General features: G+C 39.8%; 1 protein-coding gene and 1 long non-coding RNA gene across 2 annotated transcripts; both read right to left on the bottom strand.

The window, feature by feature from the left end:
* Positions 1-3,167: 3,167 nt before the first annotated feature.
* On the bottom strand, positions 3,168-8,413 carry sox19b (SRY-box transcription factor 19b). Its single transcript, XM_008434963.3, has 2 exons — positions 7,313-8,413; positions 3,168-4,799 (listed from the first exon to the last, which is right to left on the bottom strand). Exons 1-2 carry the CDS (start codon positions 7,960-7,962, stop codon positions 4,538-4,540), a joined length of 912 nt encoding a protein of 303 aa, XP_008433185.1. The 5' UTR covers positions 7,963-8,413; the 3' UTR covers positions 3,168-4,537.
* Positions 8,414-12,023: 3,610 nt separating this feature from the next.
* Positions 12,024-20,926, bottom strand: LOC145548816 (uncharacterized). The gene is made up of 2 exons (XR_014084811.1): positions 20,452-20,926; positions 12,024-19,492 (listed from the first exon to the last, which is right to left on the bottom strand). It is a non-coding gene; the product is annotated as an uncharacterized LOC145548816 (long non-coding RNA).
* Between the last annotated feature and the right edge of the window lie 419 nt (positions 20,927-21,345).

The following is a 21,345-nucleotide window of genomic DNA, read 5'->3' as shown; positions in this document are numbered from 1 at the left end:
AATGGACTGGGCTTCCTATAGCATTCAAAATGGTAACTCCAACATCAACAGGTGTTCCACTGGAAACGTCCCAGTTCTAACTGGGAATTCCAGCTTCCAGGCTCAAATACGTCACAAATCCTTTATTATTATTATTATTATTATTATTATTATTATTATTATTGAAACTTATAACACCTCTAACACTTATGATTCTAACAAGTAAGTAGCTCCTTACTTGTAACTTACATATAACAAGTACTTACGTGTTACTTACATATAACAAGTAAGTAACAACTTACTTGTTATGTGTTGTTAGTTTACTGCTATAGTTTGATACTCTGACATTAGTTGAACTGAATTGATTTTATCTGAATGGCAAATTGGACTTGTTTAACCTTTAGCAAGATGCTAAATCCAACTCTAACCATAACTTAGTGTCTATGGAAACAGTGTTGGCATGAGATCCAACCTTAAGAGGAAGTTGCTCCCAGTAGAAAACATTCTGAATGATTTTTCCAATAAACTGCTAGCAGCAGCTGTCTGTACGCAGTAATCAGTGTTGCAGATCTTTATTACATGCTGCAGTTACAGACCGGGCTTTGGCAGCAGCAGAGACAGAATGGGTTGTCTGAGGAACTCTGGCTCTCTCCGTGTCCTCAGCATCTGTTCTCAGCTCCTTCTCCCTCCCTGCTGCTGATCTCCATGCCCTCCGTTTTTCTCCTCTCCCCTCCCCTCGGTGACCGATTAGCCGGTGTGGGGTTCCCTCCTATTTCCATGAGAAAGGCAACGGTCGATGAAAGGGTTAAGCCCGAGGACGCAGCCCCCCAGAAAGCAGCCCTAATTTTCTGCTCGGTGGGGGAGTGAGGGAAGCGGGGCGAGGGAACAAAGACGCCCAGGGGAGGAGCGGAGACTGCGGCTTTACTATATGCACCTGCGGCCTGAAAAGCCACAGACAATGCGCCTCCGAAACGGCCAATTACGGCCAGTTTTCTAAGGAGAGTCCTGGAGGAGGAGGATGGCTGCTGAAAGGGAAAGGGAGGAAAAGAGGAAAGTGAATTTTAAAACAGGTTAAAGATAAGAAAGTAAATAATCATTGGAGACACTATAAGACCCCCCTCAGATCTCCACGAACCTCCCCACCCGAGTTTTCTTCTTAAAGAAATGTGGGCTGGTGAAGATCCGTGAGAGCTGCAGGCAGTGGAACCTGTGGAACCAGATCCTCCACTTCAGACTAATGCAGCCTTACAGGAGTCAGGAAATTACACAAGATACATCTCATAATTATTACTCTAAATATATATTTGTATTTTATCTAGTCGAAAACAGTTTTAGACTAATTCTGCTTTGGTTTATAGTTTGATGTCAGTTTCCAGTGGTTTCCTTCCAACCCTCTGATATTCCACAAGTTTTTTTATCTGGAGGAATCACATCTAGAATCCGCCGTGAACATCTGATAAGATTTTTTATGCTATATTTCAAATGGGCCTGAAAGCACCCGGGACTTTACGGCATAACTGATTATAAAATCAGTTCATTAAGGAGGATCTGAAAGTGCTTAATATCACATAAATTCAGTGTATGGGGAAAACTTTTTGCACCCAGACTGCTTGTAGGATGGGAAGAAGCACCATGGAGGGAGCATGAGCAGTCAGTCCAATAAAAGCTGAAGTTGAGAGTTTGCATCTGTGTTAACAGTTTGCCATGAAGGACTTTTCAGCAATGACTGTGGCTTCCCATCAGTCTGCTAAAGGTTATGAGACCATATCTAAACTCCTGACAAAATAAAGCAATCAAACTGGTGGTTTGGATGCTTTATTTACATAAAACCAGGAGTCGTGAGTTCCAAACATCCAGTATGGACAAAAATGCTGAGTGGCAACTTGTTGCAGTAGTGGCGTTAAATTTGTTTCTATATTTTTAAATATTTTTCACACTTTAAAATGTTTTTAATCTGGTTTAGATTCTGTGAAAGATTTCTGCCACTTTGTCAACACTTTAGGCTTGTTTTGTAACCTTAGCAACCAGAGAGTTACAAGCAGAAGAGGCTAATTGACATTTCAAAGTGTCACACGCTATTACCATGAAGGGAGAGGAAGTAAAAATACCTTGTATTCATCTGGACAGACTGAACTGGAACTGCAACGCTGCCGTTTTCAACCAGGGACGGAGCAGACTGTACTTCAGGAAGCCAACGTTCATCTTCTAGTCTGTCATGGAGGATATAATCTCCTCTGGCAACATCTGTTGAGGTAACCAAGCACTGAAACAGCTGAACAAGCTGCTGAAGCCTGTTTTACTGTGGGGACACCTCTGGAGCTGAATGTGCAAAAATAATGCTTCATAAACGCTGCAAGTCTACAGATGGTTTTCAGTCAGAGGCTTCAACAGAGCCACTGCAGCACAGACCACTACATGAAACCCATTCTACCCTTTTATCAGCAATGAAGAATCTCTGAAAGAGGAGCCAATAAGAAATCAAATTTCATTTCTTTTTTGGGATAAATGTTTGAAACAGAACTGCAAGTGAAGGCAACACTAGATGTGCATCATTTTTCCAAAGTTTGAGATGCATTTCAGTGGCACAAAACATGGGTATCAGGCACCACTGGTACCAACATCAGGCCATTGTGACACTTGCATCTTTTTAATGCTGGGACATTATATTACTGCCAGTCAAAATAACGAGGGTCATGTTAAGTACAGGTAGAAATATAGCTGCACTAGTTTCACCACCACTTACAGCATTCTAGATTCACCTGCCACTGGACTGCATGGATGCCAAACTGCCATTACCCGGCAACCTGGACACTTCACTGGTTTTCTGATCAATCGGCACATTTTAACGCCTCGCAGACCAAGACGTTTTTAAACTTGAAGAATCCAAGCCCTCTCCCATAATGAGTATTACTGTGGCCTTTTCCACATCAGTTTTACAACCACAGAGTTTGATCTTCAAGACAATGAAATGTATCACAAGTTCACACTTTGTTTAGCTCCTGGTAGTACACAAACCATTTTCTGCCCCTTTGGGAAAAAAAAAAAAATAAAATATATATATATATATATATATATACACACACACACACAATCTTTCACAACATTAGAGTTTGTATATACTCAGGACCCAATAAAACATACAGCAAGAGAACCTTACTAGTTCTGGGGAAAAAAACGTAACTGACAAATGTGTCATAAAAGAGTTTTAATCAAAAAGCAACCAAGACTCTGCATTTGAGCCTAAAAATATGGACAATATTTACAAGTGTTTCCTGTGACTCTACAATGCAGCATTTGCATACACTTACACATACTCTACAAAGTATTCAGTATAAAAGTTATTTTTATATATGTGGGTAGTAATGTAAACATTCAGATATTAGTGTAACAGGAGTGATTTTCAAACACTTTTGGTATTCATTCCCAGTGTCTGCTTGGTTTCCAGCAGAAGTGTTTTAACCACATTCAACATCCTGTGTGTGCAAGCTGATCAGACTCCAGCTCTGCCAGAAACAACCTCGACTTCATAGAAAAATGATGGAAAAAAATATATATATATAGTAACTGATTAATCTTTTTTTAAGGAGTGGTTTGTCCAGCCTTTTATTCTATACTAACAGAAATATGACTTCTCTGAAATGTTTTAACTCCAGCCCAGAGGAAAGTGATGACACACTGGCAAAACAATGGATATTTACATGCAGAGAATGATTCTAAAAAATAAAAAAAAACTAACCACAAATAAAATTCAAATGCAGAAAATAGAACATCTCAAATCCGAAAGTGGATTCCATCAATTTGATGTGAACAAGGACCTGCTCCATGTTTCAGATACATTTTGAGCAAAACACAGATGGAACTCGGAATGCTCTTGGTTTCCTGTAGATGTGGTGCTGATTGTCCAACAGGTGCATCAGCACACAGGATTTCAACTGGGAAAAATCTAAAAAGGGAGAAAGAAGCAGAAAGCCAAATCCAGTGCACAAAGTTAAAAAGATTTAAAAAGTTGTGCATTTTTTCTGCCTCTGAATCATCATAGACCCATTAACAGTTAATGACATCAAATGAGGGAGTGGTGGTGGGGGAGGAGGAGGTTCCAAAGCTCATCTCCATTTGTGCTTTTATTTTTTTTTTGAAGAATGACTCTGTGGCAAGAAATTCTGGGCTGCAGGGCATATGTTAAACCTTTTGTAATAAGTGCAGTCAACCAGTGATTGTCCACAATGAGTCATGAAGACCACAGAGGCTGGGAAAGGTTAGCCTTACACTCTGTACCAGGGAGCTAAAGCGGTAAGCCCTGAACCCGCATGCAACTACAGCAGTTGAGGGACAGTGTGTGCTGGTCCAGACTGTCAACAAACTGGACCGTTAACCTAAGACTCATAAAGACATGTTTCGTCAAATAGCCCAAAACCCAACGACTGAGGTTAAAACATGCACCAGCTACAATAATCTAGCTCCGTCCTGTAGGACTCCTCACCTCATTCTCTTGTTCAAGTCCCTGTGCATCGGCTGCTTTTCTTATTCCCAATACCACCCCAGGATTCCCACTTTTGTTCTAAATGTGCGTAAGTGGCACTGTTCCACTGAGGTAGTGCTGCTGGACACTGGTATAGCCCCTCTGTGCAGTTGCGGGATCGGAGGAATCCCCTCCAGGTCCGGGAATGTACATGCTGATCATGTCCCTGAGATCCCCCTGCAAAGCCCCTCTGTGGTGGTTCGGCGTTCCTGTTGAAGGCGAATGGGCCACCGGTTCCGCCTTCACCATGGGCATGTTCACCGGGCTCAGCTGCTGAGGACTGCTGCTGTATGACATGGGACTGCAGGAGAGAGAAAACGCAACAAATTAAACCCACACTTTTCCATTTTTGTTGGTACAGAGATCAGAACTAGAGCATTGAGTTTGAGAAGCTTTACACCTGCACCACTATGGGCTGGGAACAGTATTAATGTGGCTTGGCAGCATTTTGTACAAACCACAAAATGCAGAACTATGAAAAACACAAAGTAATTCAAGATGAATGATAAAGACTGAAAGTGGAACGTTGTAGAATTTAACTTTGGGTATGAATGCTGACATGAATCTGTTAAATACACCTGAACTCTGAACCACTTTGGTCCCAGAAATTGAGAGAAAAAAAAAAGTCTAGTTTCAATTTTACCAAATTAAAATTCTTTATTTGCCGATTTATGAGTCTATAACTTCCATTTTACTGTGGAACCAAGGTGGCTTTACTTCCACTAATTGAATTTTTTTTGCCGTGTAGAACAGTGCAGGAGCTGAAAATAAAATTCCAGTTCAGAACGAGAAATTGTACCATATAGGCCAGGAAAATAGTGCATCAATCGTGACTTGCATCTGCGTGTTAAGGCAAGGCAGGGATCGTCTTTAGCTTAACACACCCTACAAACTGCAAGCCTTCATTCCTGGTGTCTGTCTAAACAGGATTTACCCACAAGACATTAGAAACATCTTCATCCATTCCAATGCCAAGTCTTCAACAATTCTGCACAAGATTTGAGTGAACAGCATCATGCACGCATGACCGTTTCCCCATTTGTGATATCATAGAAGACTTACTGAAGTCTTTAAAAGATGACAGCAAAAATAGGAAGCCAGAATGAGGAGATGATTCATGCATTTCCAAGCAACGGAGGAAGAGTGTACACAAAATCTTCCAACAGCCAGTCAATCAGTTCAGAGGTAAGCCATCCAATTCCTCACACATGGGATCATGTTTCTTATGAGTATTCTTTTATGGAAAAGACCATCTAATAAATGATTGTAGATCACAGCAGTATGCTACAGCTCAAGAACTTTCGAACAGTTGTGGCCAGAGCTTTGTTGTGCATGTTTCCTTTCCTCAGCCGGCTGATTCCACTAAAGAATTTCAATAGTTTATGCATCAATGTATAAAACCGCTCTCTAAATTTGATCCATGGAAAAAGATCCAATATGCTTATTGTAAAAAAATATATAATAAAATCTCCTCGTTCATCAAAACCAAACTCTGACCGCCATCTTCTGTAGGCAAAACAGACTTCACAGCATCTCTACACAACTCTAGAGTAACAAAAAAATCCCAGTCTGAACTGGAGCTCTTGAATAAACTAGTGTAGCGTATCTTGGGCTGGGCATCAGAATTTGTAGATGTTAGAAGGCGACTTAAGAGTATAGAGAAACCAAATATTAAATTGAACAACAAATTTGTACAAGACAGTAATGGCTTTTAAAAAACAAACACTGAAACAGAGCATCACTGCTGGATTAAGATCCGAATGTTTCTCAGTGCAGTCTGTAGTTTGAGAAAATTTAAATAGAAGACAAAGCTCTCCGATCACTTAGGACAATAGTTTCAAAGAAACTGTGGGTGGCCACACACAGAGCAGCCCTGCCCGTCATCAAGTCCGCTTGATCAACATTCCAGGCAGGACCCAGCCCAGAATCACAGCCTCCAGCATAACAAGTAGGCAACAGACAGAACTCTGTTCCATGTTCCAAACTCTCTCAGGGACTGAATCATAACCCGACTGGGCCATCATTTAAATCTGTTAAATAATGGTCCAGTGCTTTACATCAAATTCAAACCATTTTCAAGCCAAAGTCCTGTAACGATGGAAGTGGATTTAATATCCAAATCATGAAAGGCACATTTGCACTGAAAATTAAAGTGCAGACGTGTGGAAGTGTAACGCTAAAACAGTTCAACAGCCCTCAAGTCAAAGGCTGTGTAAGAATAAGTTCAAACTTGACCAATCAGGACCGAGTTGAAAATCCATCAGTAAGTCGAGCTGGACAGTAACCTGGTGGTCAGGCAGCATAATCCGACAGGTTCATTCTGACACAAACTTTCTGGGGAAGGGTTTTTTTGTGATCAATTAAAATAAGTACACACTATAAAGTAATTAACACACTACACACAATCTGCTGGATTTCTTAAGATAAAAACTTTTAAAATTAATTTGAAATGATTTAGGACCACAGTCTGAATTTTGTACCACAAGCAAACAATTGCGAAATGGTATGACAATAAAAAAATAATTTAATGCTTAAAATAAAGAATTATATACTGCTTGATAAGGGTTCACTGGGATGTATGAGAGACTGAACTGTATAGAGGGCTTATTGTGAATTGGCGTCATGTAAATGAACTGCATCATTTATGTGAAATATATTTGAAAGTGATTTTATTTACCTGCACAGAGAATATTAATATATTAAAGTGTGAAAAGCGGCAGATTTATTTTGTTAGTGGAAGTTGTAGATTAGTTCAGAGTCGAGTCGCTGATTTTCCTGCCTGCTGTGGTGAGAGGCGGACAGAGGAGCACCCACCTGTAGGAGTTGGCTCCGCTCATGTACGTCTGCGCCGCCGTCATCGCGGGCGGGTACTGGAGAGCGGACAGGTCGTACCGGTGCAGCTGCTGCGTGTAGCTGAGCGCCTCGTTCTGCATACCGGTGTAGCCCCCGGTGGGAGCCCATCCGTAGCCCTCCATCCGGGGACTGCCGCCTTGGTTCTGCGCCGCTGCCGTCAGTAGGTTCCCTGCCGACAGTGGATACTTGCCCACCTGAGCGTCCTTCTTCAGCAGCGGCTTGGTTTTGCGGCGGGGTTTGTATTTGTAGTCGGGGTACTCCTTCATGTGGACGGCCCGGAGTCTCTTGGCCTCGTCGATGAACGGCCGCTTCTCAGCATCGGTCAGAAGTTTCCATTCGGCTCCCAGTCGCTTACTGATCTCGGAGTTGTGCATCTTGGGGTTCTCCTGAGCCATCTTCCGCCTCTGTCCTCTTGACCACACCATAAAAGCGTTCATGGGCCTCTTGACTTTATCCATGGGGTCGCCTCCAGGTGGACACGCCGTTTTCGGGAGAGAGTTCCCATTGGTCCCCATACTCCCGGTGAGGTTGCCGGTGACCGGTGACATCCCGGTCTGATGAGTCTGAGGCTGACCGTTTGGTTTCAGCTCGTGTTCCATCAAGCTGTACATGTCGGCCAGATGAGTTAAAGATACTTAGAGTGAGTGAAATACAGCCGAGCAGCCGGTGACTTGAACTTTTGCTTCCCAGCAGGTTAGACCGGGTGACTTAAATTAAGTTGCTAATTACCCACGTCACACCCGGGAAACAAAACGAGCTCAGCGAGATCCACCTTTTCTACTTTACGTGTTATGCTGTTGGGGATGTCATTACTTCTCCACTTCACGTTTGTGGGTTTTGTCTAAACTGAAGCAGTGTGAACTCCACGTCCAGCAGTTGTCAAACGGCCCCAGCATCGCACACTGACGCGACTCATCTGCCCCGAAGCTCAAACAGACCAACTCTGTGCTGCTGCACATCAGCAGGAACCAATGGGAAAGCGAAAAGCTCCAGAGGGCCATTTGAATGTGAATAGCTTCCGACGCTGCAGAGACACTTGTTGATGACTGAGTTGGGGTAAAGGGGCGTCCCTGGTGTCATGGGGGGAGGGGGCACAGACCCCATATTTAAGAGTAACTTGCAGAAGATATTTTTCCACATTGTTCATTCTCAAAACAAGTTTTTTTTTCTTTACTCTACTTCATTACTTTAAAACAAACCACTTTAGAAGTTATACTTTTTCCACTTTAACCATCGACTACTTCAAACCCATTAAATACAAAGGCTCAAGCAGGGCTATAGTTTACGTTCACATGTTCAAATCTGCTTTCTGATAACATCAATAACTAATGAGCAAATCCCTTTTATTACATTTTCTTATTAAGAAAGGTAGATGTTTGACAGTAGCTGTATATCATGGGATGCCAATATACGGTCAAAAAATAACAGCAATAGTTTGGGTTACTTTGTCTGTCATAAGAAAAAGAAATGGGGGTTCATTTTTCAAAATCACGTGTTTTCCATGTTAATTTATTAATAAATTAACAAACAAAATATTTAATTAGCAAGCTAAATAATTAGTTTGAAGGGTTTTTTTGTTTGTTTTTACGTCAGTACTAAAGAAAACTGAGAAACGGACATTTAAGTCCAACAAAACACCATGAAATCAAAACAACTGAGGGACAAAAAACATTCCAGAGACAAATAGAATACATAGCTGTTTTATTTATACCTCAAAAAATGCCAGAGTTTTCATCACATTGATAGTGAAATGTTGGATGATCAGTGGTCACTTTGTGTACTGAGTTTTACCCATTTTTCACTATAACTGAGATTAGAAGAATAAATATAGATCCGTGGTCTCAGACTGCATTCCTCAAGGACCAGAGTCCTGCAACTTTCAGACGTGTTCCTTGTCCTACACTACAGGTGTCAAACTCCAGTCCTGGAGGGCCACTGCCCTGCAACTTTTAGATGTGTCTCTGCTGCACCACACATGAATAGAATAATTAAGTCATTAGCAAGGCTCTGGAGACCTGATCTACACAAGAAGGAGGTAATTAAGCCATTTCATTCCAGTATTTTGTACCTGTGGCACATCTTAAACTGCAGTACAGTGGCCCTTGAGGACTGGAGTTTGACACCCCTGTCCGCTTGAACTAAATAGTGAAATTGCCTCTGTATTATGCAGGCCAGCTAATGAGTTAACATTGGAGCCAGGTGAGCTGAAGTGGAGAGACGTCTAAAGGTTGAAGGACATCAATCAGCCCTGGAGGACAGGAGTCCATTGATATACAGGTCCTTCTAAAAAAATTAGCATATTGTGATAAAGTTCATTATTTTCCATAATGTAATGATAAAAATTAAACTGTCATATATTTTAGATTCATTGCACACCAACTGAAATATTTCAGGTCTTTTATTGTTTTAATACTGATGATTTTGGCATACAGCTCATGAAAACCCAAAATCCCTGTCTCAAAAAATTAGTATATCATGAAAAGGTTCTCTGAACGAGCAGTTAATCTGAATCTGAATCAACAAAGTAACTCTAAACACCTGCAAAAGATTCCTGAGACTTTTAAAAACTCCCAGCCTGGTTCATTACTCAAAACCACAATCATGGGTAAGACTGCTGACCTGACTGCTGTCCAGAAGGCCATCATTGACGCCCTCAAGTAAGAGGGTAAGAGACAGAAAGAAATTTATGAACAAATAGGCTGTTCCCAGAGTGCTGTATCAAGGCACCTCAGTGGGAAGTCTGTGGGAAGGAAAAAGTGTGGCAGAAAACGCTGCACAACGAGAAGAGGTGACCGGACCCTGAGGAAGATGGTGGAGAAGGACCGATTCCAGACCTCGGGGGACCTGCGGAAGCAGTGGACTGAGTCTGGAGTAGAAACATCCAGAGCCGCCGTGCACAGGCGTGTTCAGGAAATGGGCTACAGGTGCCACATTCCCCAGGTCAAGACACTTTTGAACCAGAAACAGCGGCAGAAGCGCCTGACCTGGGCTACAGAGAAGCAGCACTGGACTGTTGCGCAGTGGTCCAAAGTACTTTTTTTCGGATGAAAGCAAGTTTTGCATGTCAAATCAAGGTGCCAGAGTCTGGAGGAAGACTGGGGAGAAGGAAATGCCAAAAGGCCAGAAGTCCAGTGTCAAGTAGCCACAGTCAGTGATGGTCTGGGGAGCCATGTCAGCTGCTGGTGTTGGTCCACTGTGTTTTATCAAGGGCAGGTCAATGCAGCAGCTATCAGGAGATTTTGGAGCACTTCATGCTTCCATCTGCTGAAAAGCTTTATGAACATGATTTCATTTTTCAGCACAACCTGGCACCTGCTCACAGTGCCAAAACCACTGGTTTACTGACCATGGTATTACTGTTGGCCTGCCATCTCTCCTGACCTGAACCCCATAGAGAATCAGTGGGATATTGTAAAGAGAAAGTTGAGAGACGCAAAACCCAAAACTCTGGGCATCCTGGGCATCCTGGGTACAAATTCAAGCAGGAGTAACAATTGAAGCATCCTGGGCTCCATAACACCTCAGCAGAGCCACAGGCTGATGGCCTCCATGCCGCATTGAAGGCTGCAAAATGATTCCTGACCAAGTATTGAGTGCATAACTGAACATAATTATTTGAAGGTTGACATTTTTGATATTAAAACACATTTCTTTTATTGGTCGGATGAAATATGCTAATTTTTTGAGATAGGAATTTTGGGTTTTAATGAGCTGTATGCCAAAATCATCAGTATTAAAACAATAAAAGACCTGAAATATTTCAGTTGGTGTGCAATGAATCTAAAATATATGACAGTTTAATTTTTATCATTACATTATGGAAAATAATGAATTTTATCACAATATGCTAATTCTTTTTAGAAGGACCTGTAGATAGTATGAAAAGAGGTATTCCAATGTTACCTGAAGTTCTGCAGACTATGATTGTGTGGTTATCCTTACTCCATGCTTCTTTTTCTGCTTTTTTAGCTACTTTCCTAAGATATAATTTCTGAGAAATGGTGTGAGATGTTGAATATTTGAGAACACAAAGATTTTGTATTGATGGCATTAATTTTAAACATATAATTAAACTACATTTATTGCTTATATATAAATATGAGCGAACAGCAATGTCCTCAAGTCTCAAATTATGACTTTCTATCTTGGTAGCATGACTTTTTGTCTGCCGCTGCCTATCTGACCTTTGACCTCACTCCACATCACTGGCTTCATCACAGAGTTATTTCCTGGCTTCCAGAAAACAACTCTGGAAGCCAGGTGAAGCGTCTTAATAGCACTTCACCGAAAAGAAGTGAAGATTAATTGTATATTTCTGAAGGACTACCTGAGTAGCCATAAAATTGGACTTAAGGAAGAGTAAAATTAATTCACTTCATTAGATTTACACTGAAATAGAGGTAATTCAAAGCACTTTGAATTGCCTTGTTGCTGAAAATGTGCTATATAAATAAAATTACCTTACCTTATCTAAATATGCAACAATTGTTCGAGAATAAAAGGTGTTTAGTAAAAAGGTTGTTTAAGCAACAGTGTGATCATAACATCTGATTTCATCTGTAAAAATTATGTAATCAGACAGAAATAAATGTATAACTTAATTTATTTACAAACCCAGATATTTTAGCTAAGTAAAATATCTATAAATGTACAAATTCAAGCAGGAGTAACAAACCTTTCCAAATGTGTTTTATTCACACAAAGAGCTGCTGAAACCAATACTTACAATAGATCATGTATAAATGTTGAAACAGTAAAAGGTACTTCAAAAGACTTCTCTTGACCTCCAAGTGGCACAGCGGACCGTTTTCAGCAGAGAGTTCCCACTGGACCTGGTGAGGTTGCCAGTGATCGGTGACATCCCCCTTGATCTGATGACTCTGACCATTTGGTTTCAACTCGTGTCCCATCAAGTGGCACATGTTGGGCAGGTGTGGTGAAGATGACTTAAGAGTCAGAGAAAAACCGAAATGCAGCTGCGAACCTGGTGACTTTAAATTTTGTTTCCCAGCAGGTTAGACCGGGAGCTCCAGGTGAGTTCCCATGTCACACCCGCAAAACCGCAAAACAAACTAGATCAGCCAGATATACCTTTCCATTTTCCTTGTAGATACTCCTAGAAGTACTTTCTTTTTCAAACAGTTGGCACAGACAGCCATAAAAAGTCTTTCATAAACACACATGTTGCTCTATTGAGGATCTTTACTCGTCCCCCTCATCAGGTGTTTTCCCCAAGCTTATCAACCAAAGCTGAAAAAAGAACAAGTCACTAATCCAAAATTACGTAGCAATCTCCAAACTTCTATTCATCAGCAAGGTTATTGAGAAAGCAGTGTTTGAGCAGTTCTAAACAATGACCAACCACTTTGATGTTTCCATGCTCATCACAGTGTGGAGACTGGCCTTGTCAAGATGTTCAATGACACCCACATAAATACTGACTGTGGAAGAATCACAGTGCTGGTTCTGTTGGACCTCAGTGAAGCATTCAACCCTGTTGATCATGGTATGTTATTGAAGCAAATGCAGAGCTGGGACAGACTCTCTGGTAGGGTACTTCATTAGTTTGAGTTTTCCTTAAAGAACAGGGACTGGTACTTTTGGTAACTTTTTGTTGGAACAGAGTTGCACGTGGGGCTCCCAATGGTTCCATCCTGGGGGAGCTACTATTTAATATCTACATGCTCCTGCACAGTGATGCAGCTGGTAGCACTGCTGCCTTGCAGCAAGAAGGTCCTGGGTTCGAACCCCGGCCCAGGGTCATACTCTGTACCCCAAATTTTGCCAGTTGAAGATGGAAACTAGTGGGAACACCACTAGGGATAAGTGTGCAAGATAATAATCTTCTCTCATACCATTATCTTCCTATCCAGTTTCCCTCCATCCTCTTTGGTCGTCCTCTAGGTTTCCTGCCTGGCAGTTCCATTCTCAGCATCCTTCTGCCGATGTGTTCACAGTCTCTCCTCTTTACACGTCCAAACCATCTCAGTCTGGCTTCTCTGACTTTATGTCCAACACACCTGACACAAGCTGTTCCTCTGATGTATTCATTCCTGATATGATCCACCAGGTTGCTAACAAAGAGAACCTCAGCATCTTCATCTCTGCTCCCTCCAGCTCTGCCTCCTGCCTGCTTGTCATTGCCACTGTCTCTAAACCAAACAGAACAACTTTAACGCAGAAGTCCTTTAAATCAAGGCTTAAAACCTATTTGCTTAGAGCCTCCTCCATTTAATAACTAAAACCCATCTTAATTTTAGACTGTATTCTAACTTATTACTTTCCTTATCCAATGTTTTGTGTATTTTTTTTCATGTTCGGCCCTTTGAATTGCCTTGTTGAAATCAACTTGTCTTGTTATAGCTTTTCTCAGTGAGATATTTGCTGAGCTGCCAGGCTAACAACAGCTCCTGACCCAGAACTGTTTTCATTGATTAGGACTTATTATGACTCACTGACATATTCACTGTTTTTATTTCTGCTCCATTTATTTGTGTGCAATCACAGCTTAAATAAATAAACAAATCCTTATAAATAAAGTACATTGTTGTTATTTCTAATTATTTTGGTTACAATTTAGTCTAAGCTAAGTCTGAGACTTGGAGTGTGCTAAAGATGAAGCATAGAGTAGATCTACATTTACTGAACTTCCAGTCCAGACCTGGATTGGAATCTGAATTGTAAGAATCACTGCTCTTACTACTAGAGCAGTATAGGTTGTGCCCTATTTCACAACGGAGACATTCATTTAAATCTGTAGAGTACACATAGGTAACAAGGACTGTATTACATTTCTGAATGTGTATATTAACTGTTAGGTATCACGTGTGCAAAATCAGAACTAAATGCAAATCAGTTGTAACCCTAATTGGCATTGTTTTCTTCCAGTCATTAAGAGTTTTTTTCCTTTTTCTTGAGTGAAATAAGTTGAAATGCTGCTCTGACAAGACACTGCATGAGACAGAAATTCATTTAGACATGAATAACCAGAGATTTAAGTCTAAGAATACCCCCACTCAAATCTATTTGGAAAATAATGAATTACGCACAAGCTGCACAAATCTTTTCTTTGTTCTTAAGTAGGCCTGTCACAATGACAATACATTTATTGAATTATGAATTTAAACAAATGATTCATTGTTTATCTTTTTTTTCTCTCTTTCTACCAAAAACTGGGTGATAAAAGTCTTTAGTTTTATGCTTTGGTCTCAACTTTGAAGGATAATTTTGTTTACAAAGATTTCAAAATTCACTTTATTTTTTGTTCATCCATCCTCCATCCATCCATTTTCTTACACCCTTGTACCTCAGTGGGGTCGGGAGGGTTGCTGGTGCCTATCTCCAGCTAACGTTCCAGGTGAGAGGCGGAGTCACCCTGGACAGGTCGCCAGTCTGTCACAGGGCAACACAGAGACAAACAGGACAAACAACCATGCACACACACACACACTCACACCTAGGGAGAATTTAGAGACGCTAATTAACCTGACAGTCATGTTTTTGGACTGTGGGAGGAAACCGGAGTACCCGGAGAAAACCCACGCATGCACAGGGAGAACATGCAAACTCCATGCAGAAAGACCGGGGCCGGGAATCGAACCCAGAACCTTCTTGCTGCAAGGCAACAGCTCTACCAACTGCACCACTGTGCAGCCCTGTTTTGTTCATTTATTTTGGATATTGTCTTCCAGTTCCAGTGTTAAATATTCATTATAATTTAAAGTTTACTGATCTTTTACAATGTGCTTTTGCATTATTATTTTGCCATTGCCATTATATTACTTAAAATTTTTCTCAAAACAACAATATTATCATTTATCGCAATAACTTCTGGAACAATTATCGTCCAGCAAAATTTGTTATTGTGACTGGCCTATTCTGGAGCACCATTCAAGGTGATTAAAGCAAAGGATTTTGTTATATGCACCTTGTGGGATCCTGATCCTCGGACCTTTGTAAGGACAGCGACTGAAAACCAAATGAGCACAATAAGAGACGGCCAACTTCTTAAGGATCTGGAGCCTCTGTTTATTTTAGAAGGGAGTTTTGCTTTGACTCGGTGTGGTAAATGGAAGATGAAATTATAACAACGTTTTTAAAAAGTTTAGACTTTGACAATGGTGTTCCTGTGATGGAAATACCAACTAGTCCCAGAAGATCCTGAAGATGAACTAGTTAAAATGGCAGCCGCCTGCAATTTAAGATGAAATCAATAAACACCATTGAGCTGAGAACGTACGCTGCTGCTATTGTCTGAGATACTTTATTAAAAATTATTTTAGACATAAATGTTTATAGTACTAACAATTATTAGACTTTATACACACTCTGTATATTTCAACAGTTTTCTACTCACTAGTGGCTAAAAGTTAGGTAGAGATCTTCAACTTTTTAATAATGCCATAATATCTCCCGTTGACTCAAAGTGTAGATTTTCTCTTCATGACAGCATCAAGTCACTTGCCTTCTTTTAGTGTTAAAGAACTCTGACTATCGGATTATCATAATGGATCCCTATTCAGCATACCCGCAAGATAATGAGAGGATTCAAATGCTTTGGAACCTTGCGAAAGGTGAAAACAGCTTGATGGAAAGAAGGGGAAATCTGAATGAACAGAAATTAAGTAGGATAAAATAAGGAGAAGTAAGGATGGCAGCAAAATGGGGGTGGGGAGTAGATTCAAGGGTGAGAAAGGGCCAGTGAATATGGTCCAACGAAACCCCCAAATAAAAGAGAATGGGTAGGCAATGTGGAGGGAGAACAAGGGAGGAGGAGGGCTGAAATGATGAAGGAATGGATGAAGGGTTGGTGTAAGGGTTTGGAGCACAAGGGTGGTTTTGGGTGACAGGCCTCATTCAATAAACCTCTATTCTTCCCCCTGCTGCCTTCTCTTTTCATGCAAAACAGGCCTGTTCAACCTCCTAGCCATCCGTCACACAGAGAAAGACCATGGCAGGCCTTTTGCGAGTCTCACACTCACATAATCCACCCACCCCACTCTACGATCCAGCACCCAACAGGGGGTGGAGTGGGTAACAAGACGGTATATGTGTGTTGGACCGCTGGGGGATGGGCAAAGGGTACCTTCACCACAAAAAAGTGAAGAAGGGCCACCTAGTCTAAGTGCAAGATTAAAAAGCAGGGAGAGTTAACATGTTTTGCAGTAGTTATATTGGGGCCCCTGGAGAAAAAGAAGGGTTAACATGTCTGGGGCACTCCAAACCATCTCACCAGATTCACATTCAAACATTCATTTAAGAACTAGATTTCATTTGGACATTACAGTAGTTAGAAGAGTAAGCATGTAAAGTTCTGCTTTCCGTTGTTTTTATCAAAGTACGTCAACAGCTTTCATATATTATATAACCTGCTTTTATAGGTTATTATATTAGTGGGTGTTTTGTATTGATAGGTGCTGGCTTGGCTGATGAGGGTGCTCTAAATATGGTGACACATTTTAAAATATTATGTCAGTACTATTTATCTATTTGTTTATTTTTCCTATGCAATTTCACAGCTCCCTATAAATCAGTCATACTTATAAAAAAACAAAACAAAGCATTATATTTATACTTTATTTTGCTAATTAGTAAAAAAAAAAAAATCACACTCGTTAAATTGCTGTTGTTTGTATTTGGGACAAATGCTGCTTGCAAAATAACAAATGGTGTATTTCACCATGTGTGTTGTGAATTTGATTTTTCCTTCTAAAAAGTTTCATTCACACGTTTCACATGTGCTATTTTTCACATGGTGAGACACACTATGTTCAAACTGGAAGTTTAAGTCATTTATTTTGGTTTTTGTACATTGGAGTGGATATTTCTGAGTTATGCTTAATCATCAATAATTCATATATGATTAACTCCCATTAAACAGTATGACCTCCAGCAGAACCTGGTTCATAAAGAGCAGCAACAGTATCTACCTACCAACTTACAAGTCAGGAAAGAGAAACTGACAGACAGAGGCACTGGGCTAGGAGTACTTTCTATTAACCAAATAAAGAAAGAACAGTGTTGGTGGCAGCAAAAATTGTAAATGTAAAGACGGTGTAGCCAACTGACTTCTCTACTCTTCTCTGAACGTCTATTTCAGATGAGGAAATAGACGTTCCTCATCTAATCTTGAAGGCATCTTGAGACCAGGCCAGCCCCCTGCAGCACATTCTCAAAACAAACGGCAATTCTCCACTTCCCATGACCATACAGGAACAGACTCTCCTTTGGACTCAGCTGCAAACTGCTCCAGACCATTTCAAAGGGCATGATAACACCAACAGAACCACATCTTCTCAAAAAGCTAAATTGGGAAGCTGATCCCTCAAAACGGATAGACTGCTGCCCACCACTACATACTCAAACCTTGTCCTTGAACGCAACAAAGAAGAGCAGAGACAAAGGGCAGCCCTGGGACCCAACGCTGTGTTGAGGATATGGACACAGTTCTCACTTTAAAGATAGACCAGAAGACTAGACAGGAAATAGAAGTGACAACAACATCCCAGCAGCTCTCCCTTCAAAATGCCAAGGAAAACAAGGTCATGAGTCTCCTCAACAACCACAAAGCCCAGGACTGAACAACCAAACTACTGTCATCCCGTCAAGGTATATAACAGACATCTACAATATAACTCTGTATTATAGAAAGGAGCATCTGAATGGTCTCTACTGCCACCACCAGGAATCTAACTGTATGAGACACACACACACACACACACACACACACACACACATCAACACATTTTTGTTCTGTCGATCCCTGAAATGGTTTCATCAGCTACACTCTGGTTTATATCCAACCAATCTAAGTACAAACTAATAAAATTTTGAATAATAAAAACAACAATAAAATCAGCAATCATGACTTTGACATAATCATGCATGATTCTCTCCAATCAAAAAAGTCTTGGTTCTGAATATGAAGAAATTAATAGAGAATTCTCAAAAACCATTTCTTATTTGGATGTTTGTTTCTGGGAAGTAGAAATAATTTTGTTAACTGATATAAAAAAGAAAAAATTCAGTATGATTAATGGTGAGGGGAAAAAGGTTTCTTTGTTTTATATCCATCCATCCATTTTCTTTACACCTTTGTCCCTTAGTGGGGTCGGGAGGGTTTCTTTGTTTTATATCATGTTCAAAAAACAAACAGTTTAAATTTGTTTATTTTTCATCTGAAAGCTTTCAGATTAACAATATCTACCTCTATAAATTCAACACGTAAATATTATTGTAAATCGGGTGGTTATTTTCTTTGTTTTTCAATAATGGCCAGGAATGTTCCCATAACAAGTACTGATTGTACTGTATAATGGACATTTTGGTCCATTATCAGATGGACCAAAATGTAAAGTTAAGTGGAAATGTTGGCATTTTAAGGACCAAAATCCCAATAATTCATATAAGTAAAAAATAACAAAATAAAGTTTTTCCAAATAAGTTTCTTTCAATATAAAACCTTTGAAACTTTAACGAAAAATGCTGATTTGTGTCTTTGTCTGGTGAATTTTTGGTTAGAACATATTTGTTTTTTATTCAGTGGGTAGAGAATCAAAAAAAAATTACTCAAGTAGAGTAGCAATACTTCACAATAAAATGACTCAAGTCAAAGTAAAAAGTAGTATAGTAAAAAATACTACACTGTACTTTTTAGTGCCTACTTGGAGCAGGCCCGTGCAGAGACCACTAAAGGGGCAGGTGCTCAAAAAAAAAAAAAGGGCACATCTAACTGCATTCTAGGACAGAATATTAACAAAGCCACTCAGCTTTCAGAGTTTAATAAACAATGATAAATTACAAAAATGTGACATATACAATCAAAGCTAACAAACATCTCCATATAGAGCATAACACTATGCCTATGTAAGATATTTTATTAGTAATTTCTTTCTGCAGGTCTATTTTGTTATAGGAAAGTATTGCAATATTCAAACCCGCAATTTAGCAAGATATGTAAATCAGAGCTAGACCACCAGACATATTTTGTCTTTACAGAATTACACTATTAAAAATCTAAACAAGGGCACAATTCAACCTTTTAGTGACTGTAATCTATAAAACAGAACTGCCTGTTTGCTGCAGTGGAGATGAAGACGGCCCATTCAGGAAAGCAGAGCTGCAGCAAACTTTAACGTGGACCTGCAGAAAAACGGAAAAAACAAAAGCAAAAATTGAATTGTTAATGCATGTCATCATGAGAAAAGCCTACTGAGTTTTGCTTAAAAAAACTTTTTTAAACATTTAAATCAGTCTCATGAAGTGCATGTTTTTTGCAAAACAAACTTATTTTGCATGTCAGAAATCTTTTCTTAATATTCTAAGTTTTTGTTGGAGTCAAAGTTTTGCTTGTGATTCTCACATGAGTCGTGGGCAGTGCCTAAAATCACAACAAAAGATTCCTGATGTGTGCAAATAAAAGTTTATGTTTGGCAAATAACTAAGTTCACAAGACAAAAATTAGTTATTTAATTTAAGACAGTTTTTTTTAAACAAAACGATTTTTTTTTTTTTTAAAGAGAAATCATTACAATTCCAAAAGTGTTGATTACAATTTTATTTTACTTAACTGAGGTTAGTTCCCCCCACCCCCATTGAATAATTGGGAAAACAAATTTAACTTCATACTCTGTGAACCAGACTCTAAACTTAAAGTCTGGATTGAGTTTTTTTCCCCTTCATTAATTACACACTTTTAACTTTTATTACATACATTATATCTATCATGGTAATTCAGGGTGAGTTATTTTTAATTCTAAATGAATATCCTTGTTGGACTTTTATTTAAGCGTTATTCTCCTTCAAGATACATTTACCTAACGGCAGAATAAATGAAATGTACATTATGTAGCAAAGGAAATTAGAAGATCGGACATATATCCATTATGGAGATGATCGGTTTTGGACGGGCGATGTGCCCTTATTGCATAAGCAATACTAAAGAATGACTGATATCATTAAAGATACAGGGGAGAAGCTTTTAGTTATCTTGCTTTGCTAGCAAAGTCGTTAGCTAGCAGCTAGCTAATAGCACAAGAACAACAGCCTAATGTCTGTGTGATAAAAATACTGAATGATAAATAAGAACAGTTTTTCCTCACCTGGCTGTCTCCTCCCGCTCAGAAATCGTTCAGGGAAAGGCAGAGGCAGAGGCCTGTCAGTATCTGTTGTATTTCATTACCTCTCTGCTTCTCTCAGCAGAAACGATAAGCAGAAACGATACTTCAACGTTTTCTGTCATCTGACAAGTAGCAAGTCTACTCCACTTTATTCACCAAAAACGTTTTTTTAATTCACCAAAAACTGTTATGTAATCTGGAACGCTCCAGTTAGCCGCTTTATCGCACTGCGGGAGAGGCAACTGCGTCATGCGTCACGGGCAAAAGGTCAAAGGTAACAAGGTGACCGGAGGGCTTATTATGTTGTACAAAAAAAAAAAATACAAATAATTTTAGTACATGTTATGCGTCAGAAGAGGCCTTAGAAAATAATAATACAAAAAAATAAAATAAAATAAAAATAAAAATGGACTAAAAGGGCACTTTGGGGCAAGGAGCAAAAAGGGCAGGTGCTCAAGCACCCCCAGCCACCCCCCACCCCCACCTCTGCACGTGCCTGACTTGGAGTATCATAATTTTTCTAACGCACTTCAGATTTATTCATTAGGATTACCTTTGAATCTTAGCATATCGTTCAACCGATTCGGAGGCAGCATAAAAGCCGCTTTACTGAGTTCATAAGAGAATGTAAAGAGATATAGAACAGATACACAGTTAAATGTGATATGCTTGGGAACTACTTCACTAAAATCCTTCATCGTCCTTGTAGTGACCATTTGTCTCTATCAAAAATCAAAAAACTCAAAACTCAAAGGTGATCTAAAGAAAAGGTAAATCAAACTCAAATAGTCACCTGATGCACCGTGGATTCTGGTTTACGCAGCAAAGAAGGATCAAAAGTCAAAATATAGTTCTTTGGTTTTATTCTTTGGCTGA

Source organism: Poecilia reticulata, chromosome 18, assembly GCF_904066995.2.
Source record: "Poecilia reticulata chromosome 18, P_reticulata-male-v2, whole genome shotgun sequence".
Taxonomy (NCBI): Eukaryota; Metazoa; Chordata; class Actinopteri; order Cyprinodontiformes; family Poeciliidae; genus Poecilia; species Poecilia reticulata.
Note: the sequence above shows the minus strand (reverse complement) of the source record. Positions and strands in the feature narration are given on the sequence as shown.

What these genes read in the sequence shown, in the direction of transcription:
- sox19b (XM_008434963.3), bottom strand. Translation starts at nt 7,962, where the DNA reads ATGTACAGCTTGATGGAACACGAGCTGAAACCAAACGGTCAGCCTCAG. An exon ending in AGCGGAGCCAACTCCTACAG is followed by an intron (nt 4,800 to 7,312) that starts GTGGGTGCTCCT and finishes TCTCTCCTGCAG; the next exon opens with TCCCATGTCATACAGCAGCA.